Genomic DNA, 19220 nt, shown 5'->3' with positions numbered 1-19220 from the left:
AAGGTAAACGCGCCCTCTGGTGGACCAAACGTATAATTGCTACCCTCGCGGAAGGCGCTCATAGCTCAAAGGCGCCCTCTGCTGGTCCACAGCCGATCTCGCCGTGCTCCTCCTCCCCTCTCTGATCAACAAGCAGCCTGGTGATATAATACACTGGCTGAACCTCCACAGAGAAGCAAAATGGCCGATAGTAAACTAACCGATCACACAGCGATAGACAGTCATCAAGAGGATATGTATTTTTTGTTTACAGCTTGAGAACTACGTTTGCGCAAAAAAGGGTAGTTGCGGTTTTTTTCCACTTTTTCTACGATTAACATTTTTTCGCCTGCCGGTGATGTCATTTCTTATTCAATTTAGCCTTGAAAGCCTCGAAGAACTAGCTCGCTAGGCTAGCTACCTTGCTAGCCTGCTAGCGGTGGGTCTGCAAGAATATTTGCACAGAAGCACTTTATGTCCTGTGTGATTCCCGAGGTGAGTAATTACCGTTTTGAATGTTTATGCGCTCCGGGAGTCTTTCCTCATCGCATATGACGCAGCTAAACCCGCAGCTGTTCCTTCATTCACACGGCGAGCTACAACGCTGTTTTAGGGTAGCTTCGCTTGGACAAACGTCATACAAGTTTCGTCGTATAAATTTGGCCCTGGCAAATGTTGGAGCCCAGCACCCGGGCAGCCTGCTAACCCGCCTCTCACTTGAAAAGCTTAAAAGGTTGTCGAGGGTCTAATTGCAAAATGTGTGTAGGAGGGAGAACGAGAACAAGAGGCATATTGTTAGTAAGTTAACGTGACGTTGGTGTTTGTCGGCTGCGTTCAGGATGTGGCTGTGCGGAGCCGCAGGGAGACACCTTGCTCCCTGACAGCTCGCCGCCTCTAACCCCGGCTCTGTGGGTCAGAGGACGGTGCTCAGCCGCTGCTTCACGGGGGACCATGTTGAGCTTCTTTGAGTAAAGCTGCTCTTGTCGACAGCTACCCCCAAACCTCCACTGTTCCTCGTTAGCGTGTTATTTAAATGAGGTTAATAATTTTTTTCCTGCGGCTGCTCGCGTGCACTTAAAAACAATGTGAAGACATGTCGTATTTTACATAGTGGCGGATTAAACCCACAAGCTATCCAGTTAGCTTGCGCTAGCAACGTAAACATTGTGCTAATTAGGTGCATCTAAACAAGCTGAAACGGTTGAACGACGGCGGCTTGCGAAAGTAACTTTTTGTCACTAGCACAACAAATTAAATGAATTTAAATTGGATTTATGTAATAGGACAACAGAATGTGGTGCATAGTTTTGAAGAAGGAAAGTGGAACCTGACTTTTATTTTATTTTTTTATTTTGGAGGGGAAAAAAAGGAAAGTGTTGCATGTATTTCCATTGAGACCACTTTTCCCCTGATGCCCCCAAATAAATTGCAGCTCTACCATCTCTCTTAAGAAGTCACTTAAATGGCCAGCATGTTTCACCTTTGGGTAGTTTGAGCTTTTTGTGGAGCAAAGTTCAGCCGTTCCACCATCTGAAAATGGAAACAGTGCGGCACAGCTGGCACAAATCTTCCTGTGAAGAGTGGTGAGAACAAAAAATGAAAGAAACCCATTCAAAGACCAAAATAGGGCTTTTGAACTAAATGCAGAATACTGTTGTAGAGCACTGACAACTGCACACCACCTAAAACACACCATCTCCACAGCGTGAGGTGGAGGTGGCGGCATCATGCTGTGGGGAAGCTTTACTTTATCAGCGACAGGGAAGATGGCTGGAGTGGAAAAATGAGGGGAAAATAGTTGAGACTGTGGCAGAGGTTCACCTTCCAGCAGGACATCGACCCTAAAAGCAGCAATAGCTACACCTGGAAGCTTTCGATCACAGTATATTCAAACACCACTTCAGGTGTTTGAATGGCCCAGTCAAAGTTTGGAGAAAAATCAAACTAGCAAGAGTCAAACTGATGCTCTCTTTCCAGTTTGACTTGGATTAGATCCACAAAACTCCGTTTGAGACATACCCCAACAAATAAAGAGCTATGTCCCTGCTAAAGCATGCCACACTTTTCAGATTATTTATTTTTCAATTTAGAAAGTAAAACCTTTTTTCTTTCCATGTCACATTCGTGCACTACATTTTAAAATACTAAAATCCCCCAACATGCATTGTAGTCTGTCGTTTTAAACGACGGGCATTCAGGGGTCTCGAATACTTCCGCTCCAAACGCCTGCGTCTAAAAAAAGAAATTCAATTATGTTGCACTTGGGATAACGTAAAAAAATGGATAGTTTTGCTGCGACATAAAACGCACAAAAAGTATTCTGATGTGTCCACAAGCTGAGCTCCAATAACAGGACGTGCTGTCTAGGTCAGTGTAGCAGTTAAAAGGTTTCTTTTCTTGCATAACATTTCTTACAGAAGACTTAAAGGAGTCACAATTTTTAATTTTCTTTATGAATTAAATGAAATAATTGCAGATCAACATTCTACTGAGGTCTCAGAAACTTTTGGGTTTCTGGTGAAATTTTCTTTTAAAAAGAAAATCTTCTCATTGTAAATTTTCTCTTTTCCTCAGCTGACTCACCTGTGATAAGCTCACATGAAAACAATTATCCTCTGCTGCTAGAATGCATCCAACATCGGCTTTTTCAGAAACGTACGAGTCCACGCGTGTGTGTTTTTTTTTTTTTTGCTTGTTTTTTTTTCCTGCAGTCTGCACTGTCTGCCATTTGGACTTGCAATGGTTTGCTGGTTAATGAATTATGCAACTCAGCGCCAGAGTACCAAGGCCTGCTCTCTAAGTTGTCTAGCCCCGGTTACCTTTTCTCTCTCTCTCTCTTTACGACGCTGACATTGTCGGAGACGATCTGATGAACGCGTCGAAACGTCCCGCTTGTTTATGAAGACGGCGCGACTCGGACGCATGTGCGTCTGAACTGCAGTGGCATTAATAGCATGAATAATTGAATGTGTGCATTTCTTTTTCGCAGGCAGGAGAATCAAGAAGGGGAACAGCAGTTCATGGAAGACAAGAAAAAGAAGAAAGAAGAGAAAAAGAAAAGGGAAACCTCTCAGAAGGTCGGCCTGGAGCTCCTGCTGTGTATTTTCAGTTAGTTAAAGAATGATAAAATTTTAAAAAACGTAGTTGAGGTGAAATGATATTTTAAAATGGATCTAGAAATGTTTCTGATTAGTCAAAACGGTTTCAGTCTGACTGATTTGTCCAGATAATAAAAGCAGAAGTTGAATCGGGCTCACACCAAAGTGTGTTCATTCATACCTGGGCGTCTTATAGACGATAAACTAAACAGTTTATTTTATATTTGTGACCAAAATTGTCAAATTCTAACTACTTGTAGAGGAAATTAAGATCATTTATCCAAGTAGGAAAGAAATAATTTTATTTTATTTTTTACTCGGAGTTGTATTTTTTTAGCTTTGCTGTATTGGTAACTATTTATCTTTACATGCGAGATTTATTGGGGTTTTCTATTTTTATTCTGAGATTGTGAAAGATTGTAGACATAAAATAGAAGGAAGTTTAGAAGAGTTTGGTGCAGCTACCGTAGATTTTTCTCCAGGTAAAGGCACAGATCCAAAGACTAGCGAAAGATATTGAGGATCTTTAAGGATTTCTGCTTGGAACCATTTGAAAGTGTACCATTTATGCTGTTTTATGAATAAAGCATGATGTTTTAAATGATTTTTTAATGTATCTGTTTCTTCTTTTAGGTGCCAGAACAGAAAATCAAAGGTAAATATATATATAAATATTTTAAATCGCGACTTTATTATTCATGGCTTACATTATCTTGGGTAATGTAGAGATTTGCTCTGCATTAACATTGTGAATAAAACTCGCAATTAATTAATCGCATGATAAAATGAGATTTGTTATTTGCATTTTGTTTGCAGAGATGCCACGATCCATTTTATGTATGACTTTGATTGTGTTTGGTTTTTATTTCTGTTTATTGTCTTTTTATTTTGGTTCCAGTTCCAGTGTTATCTGTTTCCTGCTAAATTAAAAGTTTATTGGTATTTGAGAGAGCAAACTTGCATTATTATACCATATGATTTGAAAATGGTCTCAAACCAACAAAATTGACGGTCCTCGTTGTGAATCTTACATTAATTCCGATGTCGTAAACGAGCCTTTCTGACATTTCAGTGCCAGAACCAGCCAAGCCCTCCTGTTCCCAGCCGCTCGCCACCCCAGGCTCAGCGTCCCCCAGCCCTGGCCCCGTTTCCCCGTCGTCCCCCAGTCCTGGTGCAGGTGGGGGTTCCACCCAAGTCCCTCCTGGTGGCGGGAACAATGCAAAGCAGCGAACTGCTGTGGCCAACGGACAGCCCTCCTCCGCCTCCGCCTCGTCTCCTTCTGGAAGTCAGAGTTCACAGCAGCAGCAGCAGCGATACATGTCTAGAGAAGTACCACCGCGATTTCGCTGCCAGCAGGACCATAAAGTGCTACTGAAGAGGGGCCAGCCGCCGCTGTCCTCCATGCTGTTGGGGGGAGGGGAAAGCAGTACGGGAGGGGTGGGAGGAGGCAGTGGCTGGGATGTTGCCCCATCCTTACAGGGGGCAGAAAGCCCCAATGCAAACGCCGACGGAAATACAGGTGAGGCTAAAGGCAACCAGGTATAGAGCAGAAAGATTAAACATGCAAATTTCTGTATTTTGATGTACGTTTAGCTGATTTTATCTGAAACCATAAATCTAGAGAAAAGCGGTTTTCCATAAATGGGAACTTTGTAGAAGTAACATTCTGAATGCCTTTTGAAAAATAAATCACAGTGTTGTTCTAATAAGGGGCGCACCGATTGCCCTTTTCTGGCCGATCACCAATATTTAATGAGCCTGACATACCGATTCCAATTTTTTTTCCGATATCAATTTCTTTTGCCTGAAAAGTTGCTAAATATAGTAACAAAGTTGCTAAGTCGGCAGCAGTGAGACGACTATTGTTAGCGGCACATGTGCAGGCGTGACCTGGTGGGTGAGTCAGTCGGTCAGCTCTCCCTCAGGGCAGAGCTAAAAGGAAAAGTGACTGATTTTCAGACCTTTGTGAAGGTAGATAAGATTGATTTCACATGCAAGAATCACCAAACATTAAGGAAGCCTGTGCCGATTCCTTGGTGCAGCCTTAATTCAAATAATCAGATTTATCAAAATTATTCCCCGTATTATTATCCTCCACAGAAACTCGGAATAAAACTGACCAACTGTCGTATCCTTCAATAGATTCGGTTGAAAACTGGAGGAACCCAACATCTGAAATGTTATATTAAACTCCCAGTTACAATAACTTCTTTAACTTCTGTCCACAGATTCCAACGTGGGTTCATCCTCCCCTTCACCCCCCACCTCATCCTCATTTTGTGTTGCTGCTCTGTCGTCTTCTACTACTACTTCAACTTATGCAAATTCCACATGGGGGGCCGGCTCCGGCGGCCAGTCCTCCTCTCAGGGCTGCGGGAAGGTGTTTATGGATGGGACTGACCTGGATGACTGGCCTAGCATCACTGCTGGCCCCAAACTGAGTTCTGAAGGGGCCGGAGGAGGGATGCAGGAGCAGGACTGCCCTGGTAACAACAACAGTAGTGCCTCATGGGGGGAGAGAAACATGCAGCAGAAGGGGGGAACTGCAGGAGGAGTAGGAGGAGGAGAAGGGAACATGGACAATCTTTCCCCACCTCGCTCTTCTCCTCTTTCTTCTTCTTCCTCGCCTATTGAATGTGCTCAGCCAAGTGGTGTGTGGGTCTCCTCTGCCGCGTCCCAAGTGGAGGTAGGCCAAGGCTCGGCAGCATCTTACAATTCCAAAGTCTCCCATCTTCTTCCTGGGCCTCAGGAGAGCCCGTTGGGTGGCAGCAGCAGCGTACCTGGTGCCAATTTCAACCCTAATGTGAACCCGTCTGCCTGGCCCGCCCTGGGGCAGAGCGGGACCTCCGTTCCGGCTTGTAGCGCCTCATCGCAACACTCGTCCGTGACTTCAGCTTCCTCATTCTCTGCCAGCACCACTGTCATCACCACTCAGACACTTTCATCTGTGAATCAAACTGGTCTCTACCAGCAGCACACTGAAACCGCTGTGGGGGCCAAGACTGGAGAACAGCAGCAGCACTTAGGCAATCCAGGGCCAGAGCCGTGTTCGGGCGGGGCGGGGAGAGAAGCGGGACCAAATCAGGAAGGCGTCAACGAGGGAAACTGTGAGGTTGGCGGTGAAGGTGAGGCAAATACTTCTGGGTCTCTGTCTTCCTCCTCTGCTGCCTCGTCATCTTGGAGCGCCATGCCTCCGGTGACTTCCGAATCTGGCACTGGTGCCTCGCAGGCAGACAGGTGGGGCGGAGGGGGTACTGGAGCTCAGGGGCACGAAGGGAACGTTTGGAGGTTTGGTAGCCAGGATGACAAAGCCGGGTGGGGCAAGGGGAATGGCGGGGGGTCAACCAACCCAGTTGTATCTCAGGGAGCTTGGGAAGGAGGAAGTACAGAAGTGAATTGGGGCGGTACCGCAGAAAGTGTAGGTTCTATTAACTTAGCAATAGGAAGCGGAGGAGAAGTGGATGGAAGCAGCAGCATCAGCAGCAGCACGGACAGCGGTGGCGGCGGCTGTTTAGAGGACTCTGCCTCGCAAAACTTAGCAACTATGACAAAAGCTTGGGACAATCAGAAAGGGATGGAAGGTGGAGACGGGACAGTCGGGGAGTGGGGAGGGCCGGGTGGAGCTGTCGGAGGCGGCGGGGGACATTCGTCGTCAAGCGGCGGTGGATCCGTCGCTGGAAGTGGAGGCGGACAGAAGGATCACTCCGCACGGCACCATTCCGACCAGTCCTCCGGGGCAGACGTGGCCTTACTAAGCATGCTCAACAGATCCGATCTGGACCCCCGGGTTCTGTCCAACACGGGCTGGGGCCAGACTCAGATCAAGCAGAACGTGGCCTGGGACCTGGACACCTCAAAAGGTGTAGGGAACAGAAACGAAAGAAACCCTTCATCTTCCTCTGCATTCTCATCAGCAACCATAAACACTACCACCATCCGCAGCTCCAGGTACCCCTCCGAGAGCGGTTCTGCGTCCAATGATGCGTCGTCCGGCAGCCTAAACTCTGGCCCTCCTACGCCCAGGGATAATTGGGAGGGTGGCGCTACGCAGTCCACCGGTGGTCCTTTTATGCCTAGCAGCACCATGAGGAAGCCAGGATCGCCGGAAGACGACATGCAGGGCGGTCAAGGAAAGGCAGCTGGAGGATGGGGGGAACCGCCACCTGAAAAAGAGGGCAAAGGATGGAGGACGGACGACCAGCAGTGGGGAGGTCACAGAGGAGGAAGGAAAAACTGGCAAGACTTTGAACAACAGGGTAGCGGGTGGGGAGACGGAGCAGAAGGCAAAGGAAAAGGGGGGTGGAAGGGATCTACAAGAGGAGAAACGGGTGGTTGGGGAGAGGAATGGGGCAAGAGAGACTCTGCTTCTGGGGCCGGGTGGGGAGACGGGAGGAGTAGAGTCGGAAGCAACTCCGACGAGGGATCCTCCTGGGGAAACGTGGACGAAGGGGGATCTCAGCGAGGAGGGTGGGGCAGTGGAGGAGATGTGGGTGGAGGCAAATCCCACCAGGACTGGGGGGGCGCCAAACCCAACGCAGCACAGATACCAAACAGCCAAGCGGCACCAACGAAAGCCCAAAATCATCATCATCATCATCAACAGCAGCAGCAATCACCTGGGGGGTGGAACAGCCAGCCGAGTGTCGGAGGCGGAGCTCAGCTTTCAAAGAACCAGAACCAAAGTTTGGGGTGGACCTCTGGCCCAATTCCTCAAATCTCTGGGGGTGCGGGGGACCCGCTGGAGCCCAGCGGCTGGGAGGAACCGTCGCCTCAGTCCATAAGCCGGAAGATGGAGATCGACGACGGCACGTCAGCTTGGGGAGACCCATCGCGCCACAACAACAAGAATGTGAACCTGTGGGACAAGAACAGCACCACGCCGGGGTCAAATCAAGGCCCGCAGGGCCCACAGGGTCCGCCGCCGCCGCCGCCAGCGATACAACAACAGCCTCCGAGACGGCAGCACAGCATCAACTCCAACCCCAGCAGTGGAGCAGTGGGTAAGGGAAGCAGAATAACAATCGGGACTGATTACAAGGTGTCCGTTTCAATAGCAAACTATAAAGCTAAATGTTCAATTCCTTTACAGGCATGTGGGGCGGAGCTGCACAAAGCGTGGATGATGGCACAGGGACTTGGGGCCAGACGTCGGACTCTGCGACTGGCTGGGGAGAACCGGACGACTCCAGCAAATCAGCTGGCTGGAGGAACCCTTCACCCAACCCCAGCAAACCTGGTAGGAACCGAAACATTCATTTATGTAGCTCCAGTGGCTTTACGAAGATTTTAATCCACTTTTTAGCACCAATACCCAGTACTTCTCAATAATCTCTAGACTGGGCTGCTTTTTAAGCCGTCTTGGTTTGTTTTTGTTGCAGGAGTGAAGTCAGTGGACAGCTGGGGCGGGAAGGGCGACAGCTCCATCGCCGCGTCCCGGCACCCGAGCTGGGAGGACGACGAGGACGGCGGTGGCGGCGGAGTCTGGAACAGCGCGGGTTCTCAGGGAAGCGGCTCATCGTTTAACTCTGGAGGCTGGGGTCAGAGTCATGCTGGGAAGAGAGGAAACATTAAGGTTAGGAACAGGGTGACCTTTCTGGAACAGAACTATTTTCTTTCTTCTACTTACTTATTTTTTCACTTTGTTTTTTACTCTTTTCCCACATTGATGGAAACAAAGACACTGTCGACAGTCTTTCAATCCAAAACAGATAATCACACGATAGATGTTTCATGTTGCGTCCATCTTGTTTTTCTCCTTTTTTTTTAACCATGTACATTATTTATTGAAAAATAACTATTTTTAAAACTTTTTATGCTTGTTTGTGATTGAGAGCAATGTTTGGGTTTCTTACAGAGTGGAGGAGGCGACAGCTGGATGAATCCAGTATCACGCCAGTTTTCCAACATGGGTCTTCTGGTAAGAAGTTCTCCAAAAATCCCAAACCAGTTCGCTTTTATAAGAAGTTATCATTAAAAACATTTATATTATAATTTTTTTCTTAGGGTGATGATCCGGGAGTGGATAAAAAGATGGACGGGGACAAGAGAGGAATAAATGACTACAATGGAGAGATGCGAAGAGGAGGACGAAGCGGAGGAGGGTACCGCATGCCTAGTTCCAAAGACATGGGCCCTGGTGACATGGGACCCTACGGTGATAAGGCAAGAGTCTTATTATGCTGTATTTACATAATTTCAACATTACATTAAAATTACAAGTCACTTGAAACTGTTCAAAGCCTTTAGTTTGACTCTCAGCACAGAGTTCCTAATGGTCGGTGGTGCGTTGTTGTTCCAGATGGGTGGCCATGGAGTGTTTGTTGCAGGTGGAGGAGGGATGTCTCAGCCTCGAGGGATGCACCAGCCTGGCATGCATTCGATGAACACGTCCCCAGGGTTACGGGCTCAAGTGCCTCATCAGTTCCTGTCTGCTCAGGTTGGCTGTCCTCCATCGTCGTCTTCTTCTTTTTGCCATCCAAAAACAAAACATGTCGCTTTATGTCGCTGGTACCACTAATTTTTATGGTGCCCAATGAGAGTCATAGTCATCGCAATTTCTTTTAGTTGTTTGTTTGGTTCCCGTGGTAACCTGGGCTGCGATGTTCTCCGCTACGTTCATTATTGATTCTGGTTTTAACTCAGAAATGCACCAGAGCATCAGGATGCAGGTTTCACACCAGCTGGATTCAGAGTTGTTGATATGGAGACGGTCATAAACAAAAGTGGCTTGCACTTGCAGCTGTAAATATTTAAATATCGCAACGTTGTGCAAACAATGACAACATAAAGTGATTTTTCTTTGTTCAGTTGGTCAGGTCTAAGCCGTTGCTGTTCATTGATCTTTGATTGGGCGAAATTGGATTGTTAAATCATTATCAATAAATTTCTTGAAAATGGTCTCAAAACGACAAAATTATCTTTTTTCAATAATCACTGGGACAATTTATAGTGCAGCAAAATTTTATGTTACATTTTCCTTATTTCTTCATTCCTCAGCGCCTTTAGACTGTGGCGCATTTCAACTGTTTAGTGACAAAAGTACATAACGTTCCCAAAGCACCTGGAATCAATTCGATTCTGTTTTGTTTTTGTTTTTTTATTATGATTCACTTCAGTGTCACCAAGCCCCCATTTTACATGTCATCTCTCGCTTTGTTTTTTTTTTTCTTTTTTGTTTTTACCCTACAGGTGCCGGGTCCCATGCTGAAGCAGATGCCCTCTCCTGGTGGCAGCGTAGGGGGAGTGGGAGGTGTCGGCGGCGTTGGAAGTGTTGGCGGAGGAGTGTTCCCGCCTCAGATTTCCCCGCAGCAGCTTGCAGTGCTCAGCAACATTTACCCCCAAATGCATCAGTTCCATCTGGTACGCGCTAAAACGTTACGCAGCTCACCAACATGAGTCACCCGCTGGCGACCCTTTCTCAAGAACGAATCGGCCGTTCAAGCGATTGTTGAACGTTGATTTTTACAAAATGTTTCTTGCCATCATTTGTGGCAGGCTTGTCAGCTGCTGATACAACAGCAGCAGCAGCAGCAGCAACAACAGCAGCTCCTGCAGAACCAGAGGAAGTTCCCCCAACCTCAGCCTCTCAGGCAGCAGACAGACCCGCAGCAGGTGAGCTTTTCAGAGATCTTTTTAATCATACACATCTTTGGTTCAGCTGCTCTTCCTTGATCACACAACAAAGAAGAGGCCACTCTATCAGGGCTGCCACGGTTAGCCGACGTCATCCAGAGACATTCAGAAGTGTTGCAGAGCAAGGCGTGGCGCCTCCGTGGACAGACTCCTCCGGAGAGGGTTGTTATGGTTGCGTTTTTGTCCCCCACCCCTTAAGTTTCAGCGGGTTGAGTTAGGTTATTGTGTTGCTAAGCGACACGACTACACGATGAGGTTCACAGTGATGGTTGCTGAGTGAAGACAGTTTTATTTGTTTGCTAAAGCGTTAGCCACTGCAGCAGTGAAACAAGTGAAGACATGAGAGGTTGTCTGATTGGACGGTGGGGTTAAAAGCCATTTCATCGCTTTGGATGATTCTGGATGACCCTTAATTAAGTTCCAGTTCAAAATCTGAATTATGCAAGACTGATGTTGCAGATACAGGCAATGTACACAAGTACCCAGACTTTAGTGTGCTTTTGATTTGTAGAACTACTGATAAAAAAAGGATTATAATATAAAGTTAATAAAACACAAGATAAAATCGACTGGAAAACGTGTCTAAGCAAGTATATAGACAAGTGCAGCCAATATGTGTCTTTTTTTTCTTGTTTCTCAGTGGGTGGAGCTTATATTCAGGTGCGCTAACTAGTCCAGAAATTACGGTACTTGCACATTTTCTCATTCTTCTTCCTTTGTGTTTCTTTCTTCTCAGCTGGCGAGGATCATGGCGATTCTCCAGCAGAGGCAGCAGCAGCAGGTTGGAGTTGGAGGAGCAACACCTGGAGGAGGGAACTCCAAGCTGTCCCCCTCTCACCTGGGAGGAGGTGTGTCTAAACAATCCATGGTAGACCCCCTCCCACACACTGGAATGGGGGGTCCCTTATCAGATCTTCATGCCAAATCACAAGGAATGTATTCTGGTACGTTCCTCCAGACAGCTGATGTTTTTACTCACCTGTCAGCCGGAGTCGATGCTTGATCCAGGATGTTTTTTTTTTTTTTTTTCTTTTTCTGGTCAGGGCTCACAGCTGGTGGCAACCTGTCGACACTAGAACTCAGTCCCATGATGGGGGGCATGAAGGACATGAGTGGACAACAGTCCCGCTTTAAATGGATGATGGAGGGACATTCCCCTGCTCCGTCCCCTCCAGACACAGCCCTTCACAAGAACGGTAGGCCAACAGATGGTTCCCACTGCGATGTTTTTTCCCCTCCATCTCCAAATGTCACACCTCCGCTGCTGTCGCCTCGACTTCATTACTCACTCGCCATTCACAGTGTATCTGAGCATGACGCAGCAAATGACTAAAGCTGTTTTGTGTTTTTTTTTTTTTTGCTATCCGCAAGGCCCTATACCCAGTACGATAAAGGTTCGAGGAGGGTCTCCGTACTCCCAGTATGAAATGCTGGGCAGTGAAGGTTTAGGGATCCCACCTCAGGGCTCTGCAGACAGCTGGCACCGAACTCCTGGTAGTAAGATGGGAAACAAACCTGCCACTTCAAGCTGGCCTCCAGGTGTGGACATGCTGCTGCTTCTTCATCATTTGATCTGTTTTCATCTTACAGGATCAGTGACAGTCTGAGAAAAACTTTACACTTATGCTTTTAGAAGTTAAATAGAGCTGCAACCTTCAATTATTTTAGTAATTGAATTTATAAATTGGCACATTCTGCAGATTTTTTTTATTGATCCACTGCAGTATTTTATTTACACAATATCAAAAATAAAGAAATCAATTCCCTTTTTAAATAAGAAAATGCTTCATTGTTTAAAATGTAATAACACAACCTTCATTTAGTGTATCCTTGATTATTTGTAGATTAATTGATTTTTTGTTTTCTTTAACTATTCAGTAACTTGATAGCAAAAAGTTCTTATGAGAAGACTATTTTTTTTTACAGATGAATCGGGTGAAGCTAAAACTAGGAGTTCTGGGTAGAATGTATTTACAGAATTTTTTTTTCTTAAATGTATACATATTTTTGTACAGTTTTGGCTTAATTACTGTTCATGGTATACTGTTTTTCCAGCCGGTTAACGATTGAATGCAATTTTTTTTTACAATTATTTCAATATTCAATTAATCACAAATAATCTGATTGTTTCAGCCTTAAAGTTAAATAACAGTAGATTAAGGATTGTAATTCAGAATCAATGAACACTGAGGATTTAAGAACGTAGCCAAGGCTTTAAATCTTAATACATGCAAATTACCCGCATCATTTAAGCTACTCATGTTTCTGTTGTGACAGAGTTCCAGCCCGGTGTGCCATGGAAAGGAATCCAGAGCACTGGGGACCCAGAGTCCGACCCCTATATGACCCCTGGCAGAGTCCTCGGCTCCCCAGCATCCCCAAATCTCAATGATCCGGACCACCCATTACTACGAGACAATATAGGTAATTCACTGCCAAATGTCTTCCAGTTTTTAGTTCCTGGTTTGAGTGTTTACATATTATCCTTGAGACAAAAGTACATGATGTACTAACTCTAAAAATGATGTTTTGACCAACTGGAAGATGATAAACTCTTATTATACCACATGTACTGTTGGTTGCTATTGGATTATATTGTATTTATTATATAGTCAAGGTTTTAAAATGTTTTTATATATATATATATATATATATATATAAATAATTTACTAAGACAGGCAGAGACATTATAGTGCCCTGGTAGCTTAACAAGATTTTCTGAAGTTTTCTTGCTTCATCATGAAAATGTTATCAAACCTCTTAGCCTTGTTCACATTATAACCAAATATCAGGATTTTATGTGATGGCTTAACAGAAAGCAACACATAATCATAAAATAGAAAGAAACCTTTTATTAAAATTAAAGTATTTTTGAATATAAAAGCCTAAATTAAATGTATCTGATTTGGGTGGAGGTTCCTTCCAAAAGGGAATGACCCCATTTTCTATTGAAACGCATGATTTTTTTTTTCTTTTTCTTTTTTCTTTTTTTTTTTTTTTACAACGGAACAGTTAAAATACAGGACTAACTCTACAAACTTTTCAGGTTTTCTGTGTATCCCATAAAATGTCAATTAAAAAGATTCCTTTAAGCTTTTTTCCTAAAACTCGTTGAAGCTGAAGAGTAGCTACCAAAAGCAAGAGGCTCAAGGTTCGTATCCCGGACAAGCCCCCAATTCATGTTCTGATTCAGGTTGTTGAGCTGCAACGTCAAACGGACAACTGAAATGGGTAATAGTTTTTTGTGACAGCCGTTCAATACTAAAAGTCGTCAACAAGCGGATCTGCCCTCTCTAGGCGTGCCGTTAATCTGTGCTCTCTCAGGTGCAGCCAATTAACCCGGTCAAGCTAACGGCAACTGTTGCCATACTGTAAATCCTGTGAGGATTTTAGATAAACTCTAAAGGAAATGCCACATTTCCAAGGAATAAATAAAAAAAAAGAGAACACTCCTTATCGCTGAAGCTTCACTGCTCTGTGTATTGTAGCTCAGCCCTGCTGTTTCCTGCAGCCCTCACACGAGGAAAATCTTCTTAATGGCTCAGTATTTGGGCTGTTACTTTTTTTGCTGATGTCTGAACCGTTTGCAGGGCCAAACCCCTCCCTCAACACCTCGCTGCCTTCACCTGGTGCCTGGCCCTACAGTGCCTCAGACAGCCCCCTCAGCAATGCACACAGCACAGGTCTGATTTCTATTTTGCTTCTTCTTTGCATTCAACCCTTTTTTTTCCCTACTCATTAATTTGGAATTCAAATCACTACATGGTACATGGTTCTGTTTTTTAGAAAAGTTTCCCCAGGTTTTCTGTCTGCTAAGCTGTCATATCTGCTGTCTGCAACATGCCTCTGTGTAACTTGCATTTCATAACTCATTTATCTCTCCCACTCTCCATACCACTCCCAGGAAAGTACTCCGAGTACAAGCCCAGCTGGCCTCCAGAGCCCATCGGACAAAACAAATTATGGAAGACCAATCGCAACAGCTCGCAGCTGCCGCGTCCCCCTCCTGGCCTGACCAATCAGAAGCAGGCCTCGCCCTCCCCGTGGGGAACTGGAGGTCCGCGGTTGGCTCGGAGCTGGGGAGGGATGAATCAAGAGTCAAGATTTGGGTCAGGTACTTTGGAGAGAGAATTGGTTTCATAACCGTTTTTTTTTTTTGTCAGCTTTTGTTTTGATTTTACACTGTTAAGAAAAGAAGGTTTCATGTATCATAGCTTCTGACTAGCATGGTTAGCATGACAGTGTTTCTGTTTCATCATGCTACTCCTCTCTCTTCCTGCTATGCGTTTGTTTTTTTCTAGGCTCAGCTTGGAGTGATGGTACCTCTAGAAGCAGCTGCTGGCTGCTGCTGAGAAACCTGACCCCTCAGGTAAGGACAGAGGACGCTCACATGGACACAGGAGACTAAAAATACCAGCATTGTTTGGAAATTTAACTCAGAACAATAATTACAGTAGCAGAGGCATGTTAGATTTACTTGTCGGTAACCTCTATATTTTAGTCAACGTCAATCTTTGAATCAGTCATCTAAATAAACAAACTATATTTAGTCAGGTTCACATAAAAGGTTTTCTGATAAAAGATCTGTGGGATACAGAAAGTTACAATCCCTTATATGCAAAATCCTGAATGTTGCTCACTGATAACCAACTTTTAATCTAATTTTATCATATTTTTAAAGAGATTGCATTGGGGTGGTTTTTATGATGCAGCTGCTTACTGTGTGAAAATAATGCAGTCGCTTTCAAAAGTGGAACACCCTTTAAGCTGCGCACAAACTCAAACTTTTATGTGATAAGCCAAACTATGTGATTTTAAAGTGGAATAAAATCCTGGACTTTTCCAAATTTCTCACCTATAAAAATCTGAAGTGGATAATTGGATTTGGATTCAACCTCATCAACTTCCATAAACAAAGAAAATAGGATAGTTTAGATAAAAGCATATTCATGCTCAAGCTCTAAAATAAGTATTATCGGATCAAACGGACTAAAGGGTGACTCTGCTAGAGCTGGACTGCAGAGATAACTCAGCCATTTAATGAGTTGGGATTAACAGAAAATACTTTTTCATTCCTCAAAAAGCTTAAAAATGAAGACGATAACTTCTGGGCTTACATTAGTAATGCACACCAATTATGTCGCTGGAGACGTAGCGCTCTATCTCACCATGACGATTAAGACATTATAAATGGATTTAATGCAAAGTGCGATGTCTGCATTATTAACACGGAGCTTTTCCTCTACATAACCATTCTTACACAACCGCCAACATTCCTCAACCTTTTCTGGCCAAATACTGAATGAACCCGGTGAAATGTTTTACAACAAACATTCTTTTTTTTTTCTTCTTCTTCTGATTCTAGATTGACGGCTCCACGCTGAGGACTATCTGTATGCAGCACGGCCCCCTGCTGACCTTTCACCTGGGCCTAACCCAGGGCAGCGCTCTGGTTCGATATAACAGCCGGCAGGAGGCGGCCAAGGCTCAGGGTGCTCTTCACATGTAGGTTCACCAGCAGCTCCACAGACACTGTGGATCCAGTGGTTCTCAAATATTGTTTATAAAAATGAAACCCAATAAATTCTTTAGACCTTATGGTTGTAAGTAGAGAGGAAGTTACCGATTAATGAGTTAATCAAAAGTTGATTAATCTCATCAGTCAACTAATAAGCGGCCAGAACCTGAGTTTTCTCTTGTTTTAAATTCCCCACTTTTATGACTATATTCTGATAATTTTATATATTTTTTTGTATTTTGTTGTCTTGACATGGCCTAGCACCGTTTTGAAATATAAGGTGCATCTTGCATCTCGCACTGGACTCCATTTGGAACGTTTCTTTTTCTCGTTCTTGTATGTCTCCGGCATCTTTATTTCTGCATCATCTGGCTCCGCTTTAGGAAGACCAGCGGCACCCTCTGCTGGATGGTCTAAGCGGACGTTATTAATCGATTTGATTTCTTAAATTGAAATTAGTTCCAATCGATAATCATAAGTCAAATAGTTGTTTGCGGCCCTAGTTATAATACAAGACAACTTTGAGAAGCTTAATGAGTGAATAATGTTGTATTCCTAAAAGATGTCTTCCTTGACTTGCCTTCCAGGTGTGTTCTGGGAAACACCACCATCCTGGCTGAGTTTGTGAGTGAAGAAGAGGTTGCGCGCTATTTTGCACATTCCCAGGCCGAAGGGGCCGGCTCGGGAGGAGGGGCCGGCAACGGCGCGCCCGGTCCATCTGGAACTGGCGTGGCTGTGGCCAGCAGCGGCGGGAGCTCCCYTGGGAGTGAGCGACCGGCCGTGGGCTCRTCTTCAGGCGGAAATGGAAATGGTGGCGGCGGAGGGGAAAGGTCGTCCGGCTCCGGATGGCAGAGTCTCGACGGTACGGGTGCTTCTTCGGAAGCGTCTTCGGCCCAAGGACCGGGGCTCGCGATATTCTCCCAGTGGAGCACCAACGGGGCCGGGGAAGGAGGCGTCAGCGGGGTGGAGAGTGGGCGGTCTGGGCTGTGGGGCGGCATAAACGCAGGATACCCGAGCAGCAGCCTGTGGGGAGCACCTCAAATGGAGGAAAGGCACCAAATGGACGCCGGACTGTTGCCTGGCGACCTGCTGGGGGGAGGGGCCGACTCCATCTGATGAGCCCGCCCAACGAGTAGTACGATTGGATTTGAACACACTGATAGGGCATACACTGGGATACATATGTACTTAATATGGCACACATATTTACATGGTATGCATATTGATGTACTGAATACATACCCGTGCGTACATATACTAGTATGCATATTAACGTGCACACACTTAAAGCAGAAATGTGAGACATGCTTACACACATTCTCATGGCCAGACTTAAGCTATTATATATATGAAAAAAAAAACAAATGCAGGGACTGTTAGATGTGTATTCAGCCTTTTTTTCCACACATGAAGATTTCAACTGCTTAGACTTGAAACCTGAAAAAGAATGAAAAAGAAAAAAAAAGAAATGAAAAGTCAGTGAGTCTTAAAGACTCGACTGGATCGCGATGTGCTTAGTAAGTAGGGGGACTTTTTAACCGATTTACATGAACATGCACACACCAAATACAGAGAAGCCTTCAGACAGACAGGCACTGTAAACAGCATTACCTTCATCATTATAAGAGAACACTGAGGAGCGCAGTTTGTATTCACATCCCCTTAAAGACAGAGATTGAATCCAAACACATGCAAAATGGCTCTGATCCAGATCAGGGCTGTATCTTACTGTGTATGTTAAGTTTGTTTTTTGTTTTCTTGTTTCGTTTGGATGTATGATTTTAATTTTTGAATAGTGACATTTTGAGAAAAAAAAATAGAAAAAAAAAGTCATTGATCTGTTTTCAAAAATGCTGACCTCCTACTGTTGTATCTCACGCACTCTTGTTTTTTTTTTGTTTGTTTTTTTTTTCTGTTATTCGTTCTCGAACATGTTTGTTACTGTTGCAGTGATACATGTTTAATTGCTGGCATTTTCAGGCTATGATGCATTTCTCCACGTGTCGATGCTGCGTGCGGCATCACACACACTATGAGTATGAGTGAGACTGAGACCAAGTAAGTGGATTATAAACCACCACAGTCGCTGTGCATGTGTGTGAGAATGTGACAACGATGTGTGTGCGCATGGTAATGCCTGTCATAATGTGGGCAAGGCTGCTTACTTATACAGAAGGTCTATACAAAAAAAATGTTATGAGTGCATTTGGTATTCTGCTGACTGTGTGTTAAGAAATATTGGCACTAATGCTTTTTTTTCCCTTTTCATTTGAAGTGTTTTTTAGTAGATATGTCTTTTTTTATTGTCTGACCTGCAATAATTAAAAAAAAAAAAAAACATTTTAATGACACAAAGAGCTGAAGGCATATGCGTTGAGAAAAATGGACATGCCAAATCTTATCAAACTGTGTGCAGTGGGCGGGGAGGGGCGGGTTGTTTACAGATACAGTGTAAGCGTTACCGTTCGTTTTTAATGGTTTGTTGTTGTGTATTTGTTTTAAATTAAGACAGGCTTTAACACTCCTGTTCAGTGTTTTCGTTTTGAGATTTTACAGAAGAAAAATTTATTTAAACAATGAGAACAAGATTAATAAAGATGAAAGTATTGGCTTCTAAGTTTGTCCTCGTGGTTATTTATTTTTTTAATGCAGCTCTCGTCAGAAATTTGCATAAATTCATCTTGGAGATAGATGTTCAGATTAATTGTGTGCTTTTCAATGCAGTTGAACAGTTCAAAAATAGTCATTATTCAAGGACAACTTAAATGTTTGTTGTTTTTTTACCAAGAACTGAGTGCCTATGTTTACATTTTTGGGKWATTTTCCTGCACTCTACACAATGTCAATATTCCACTTAAATATTTATGTATGTATAWAACACAACTGAAACAATTTACAATTGTGGTTCTGTGTTTAGGCTGTGAGAGGAACCCACTTATGCACAGAATATGCACACTCCATTTAGAAAAGACCCCAGGTTGTATAGCCTCAAC

At 44.4% G+C, this 19220-nt stretch overlaps 1 protein-coding gene across 2 annotated transcripts; it reads left to right on the top strand.

The window, feature by feature from the left end:
• The first annotated feature begins 143 nt into the window (after positions 1 to 143).
• Positions 144 to 18844, top strand: LOC103468447 (trinucleotide repeat containing adaptor 6B). Of its 2 annotated transcripts, XM_008415545.2 has the most exons (21): positions 144 to 474; positions 2969 to 3056; positions 3711 to 3732; positions 4150 to 4596; positions 5306 to 8077; positions 8167 to 8313; positions 8456 to 8649; positions 8932 to 8994; positions 9081 to 9239; positions 9376 to 9513; positions 10266 to 10436; positions 10572 to 10688; positions 11446 to 11653; positions 11753 to 11905; positions 12081 to 12248; positions 12987 to 13133; positions 14300 to 14392; positions 14614 to 14823; positions 15011 to 15078; positions 16075 to 16214; positions 16815 to 18844. In XM_008415545.2, exons 2-21 carry the CDS (start codon positions 3000 to 3002, stop codon positions 17341 to 17343), a joined length of 6003 nt encoding a protein of 2000 aa, XP_008413767.1. In that variant the 5' UTR covers positions 144 to 474; positions 2969 to 2999; the 3' UTR covers positions 17344 to 18844. The 2 variants fall into 2 exon arrangements, with proteins under 2 accessions (XP_008413767.1, XP_008413766.1); XM_008415544.2 differs by lacking the exon at positions 144 to 474 and having other exon boundaries at positions 2931 to 3056.
• Positions 18845 to 19220: the final 376 nt, after the last annotated feature.

The sequence above is a fragment of the Poecilia reticulata genome, linkage group LG8 (assembly GCF_000633615.1).
Source record: "Poecilia reticulata strain Guanapo linkage group LG8, Guppy_female_1.0+MT, whole genome shotgun sequence".
Classification (NCBI taxonomy): domain Eukaryota; kingdom Metazoa; phylum Chordata; class Actinopteri; order Cyprinodontiformes; family Poeciliidae; genus Poecilia; species Poecilia reticulata.
Note: the sequence above shows the minus strand (reverse complement) of the source record. Positions and strands in the feature narration are given on the sequence as shown.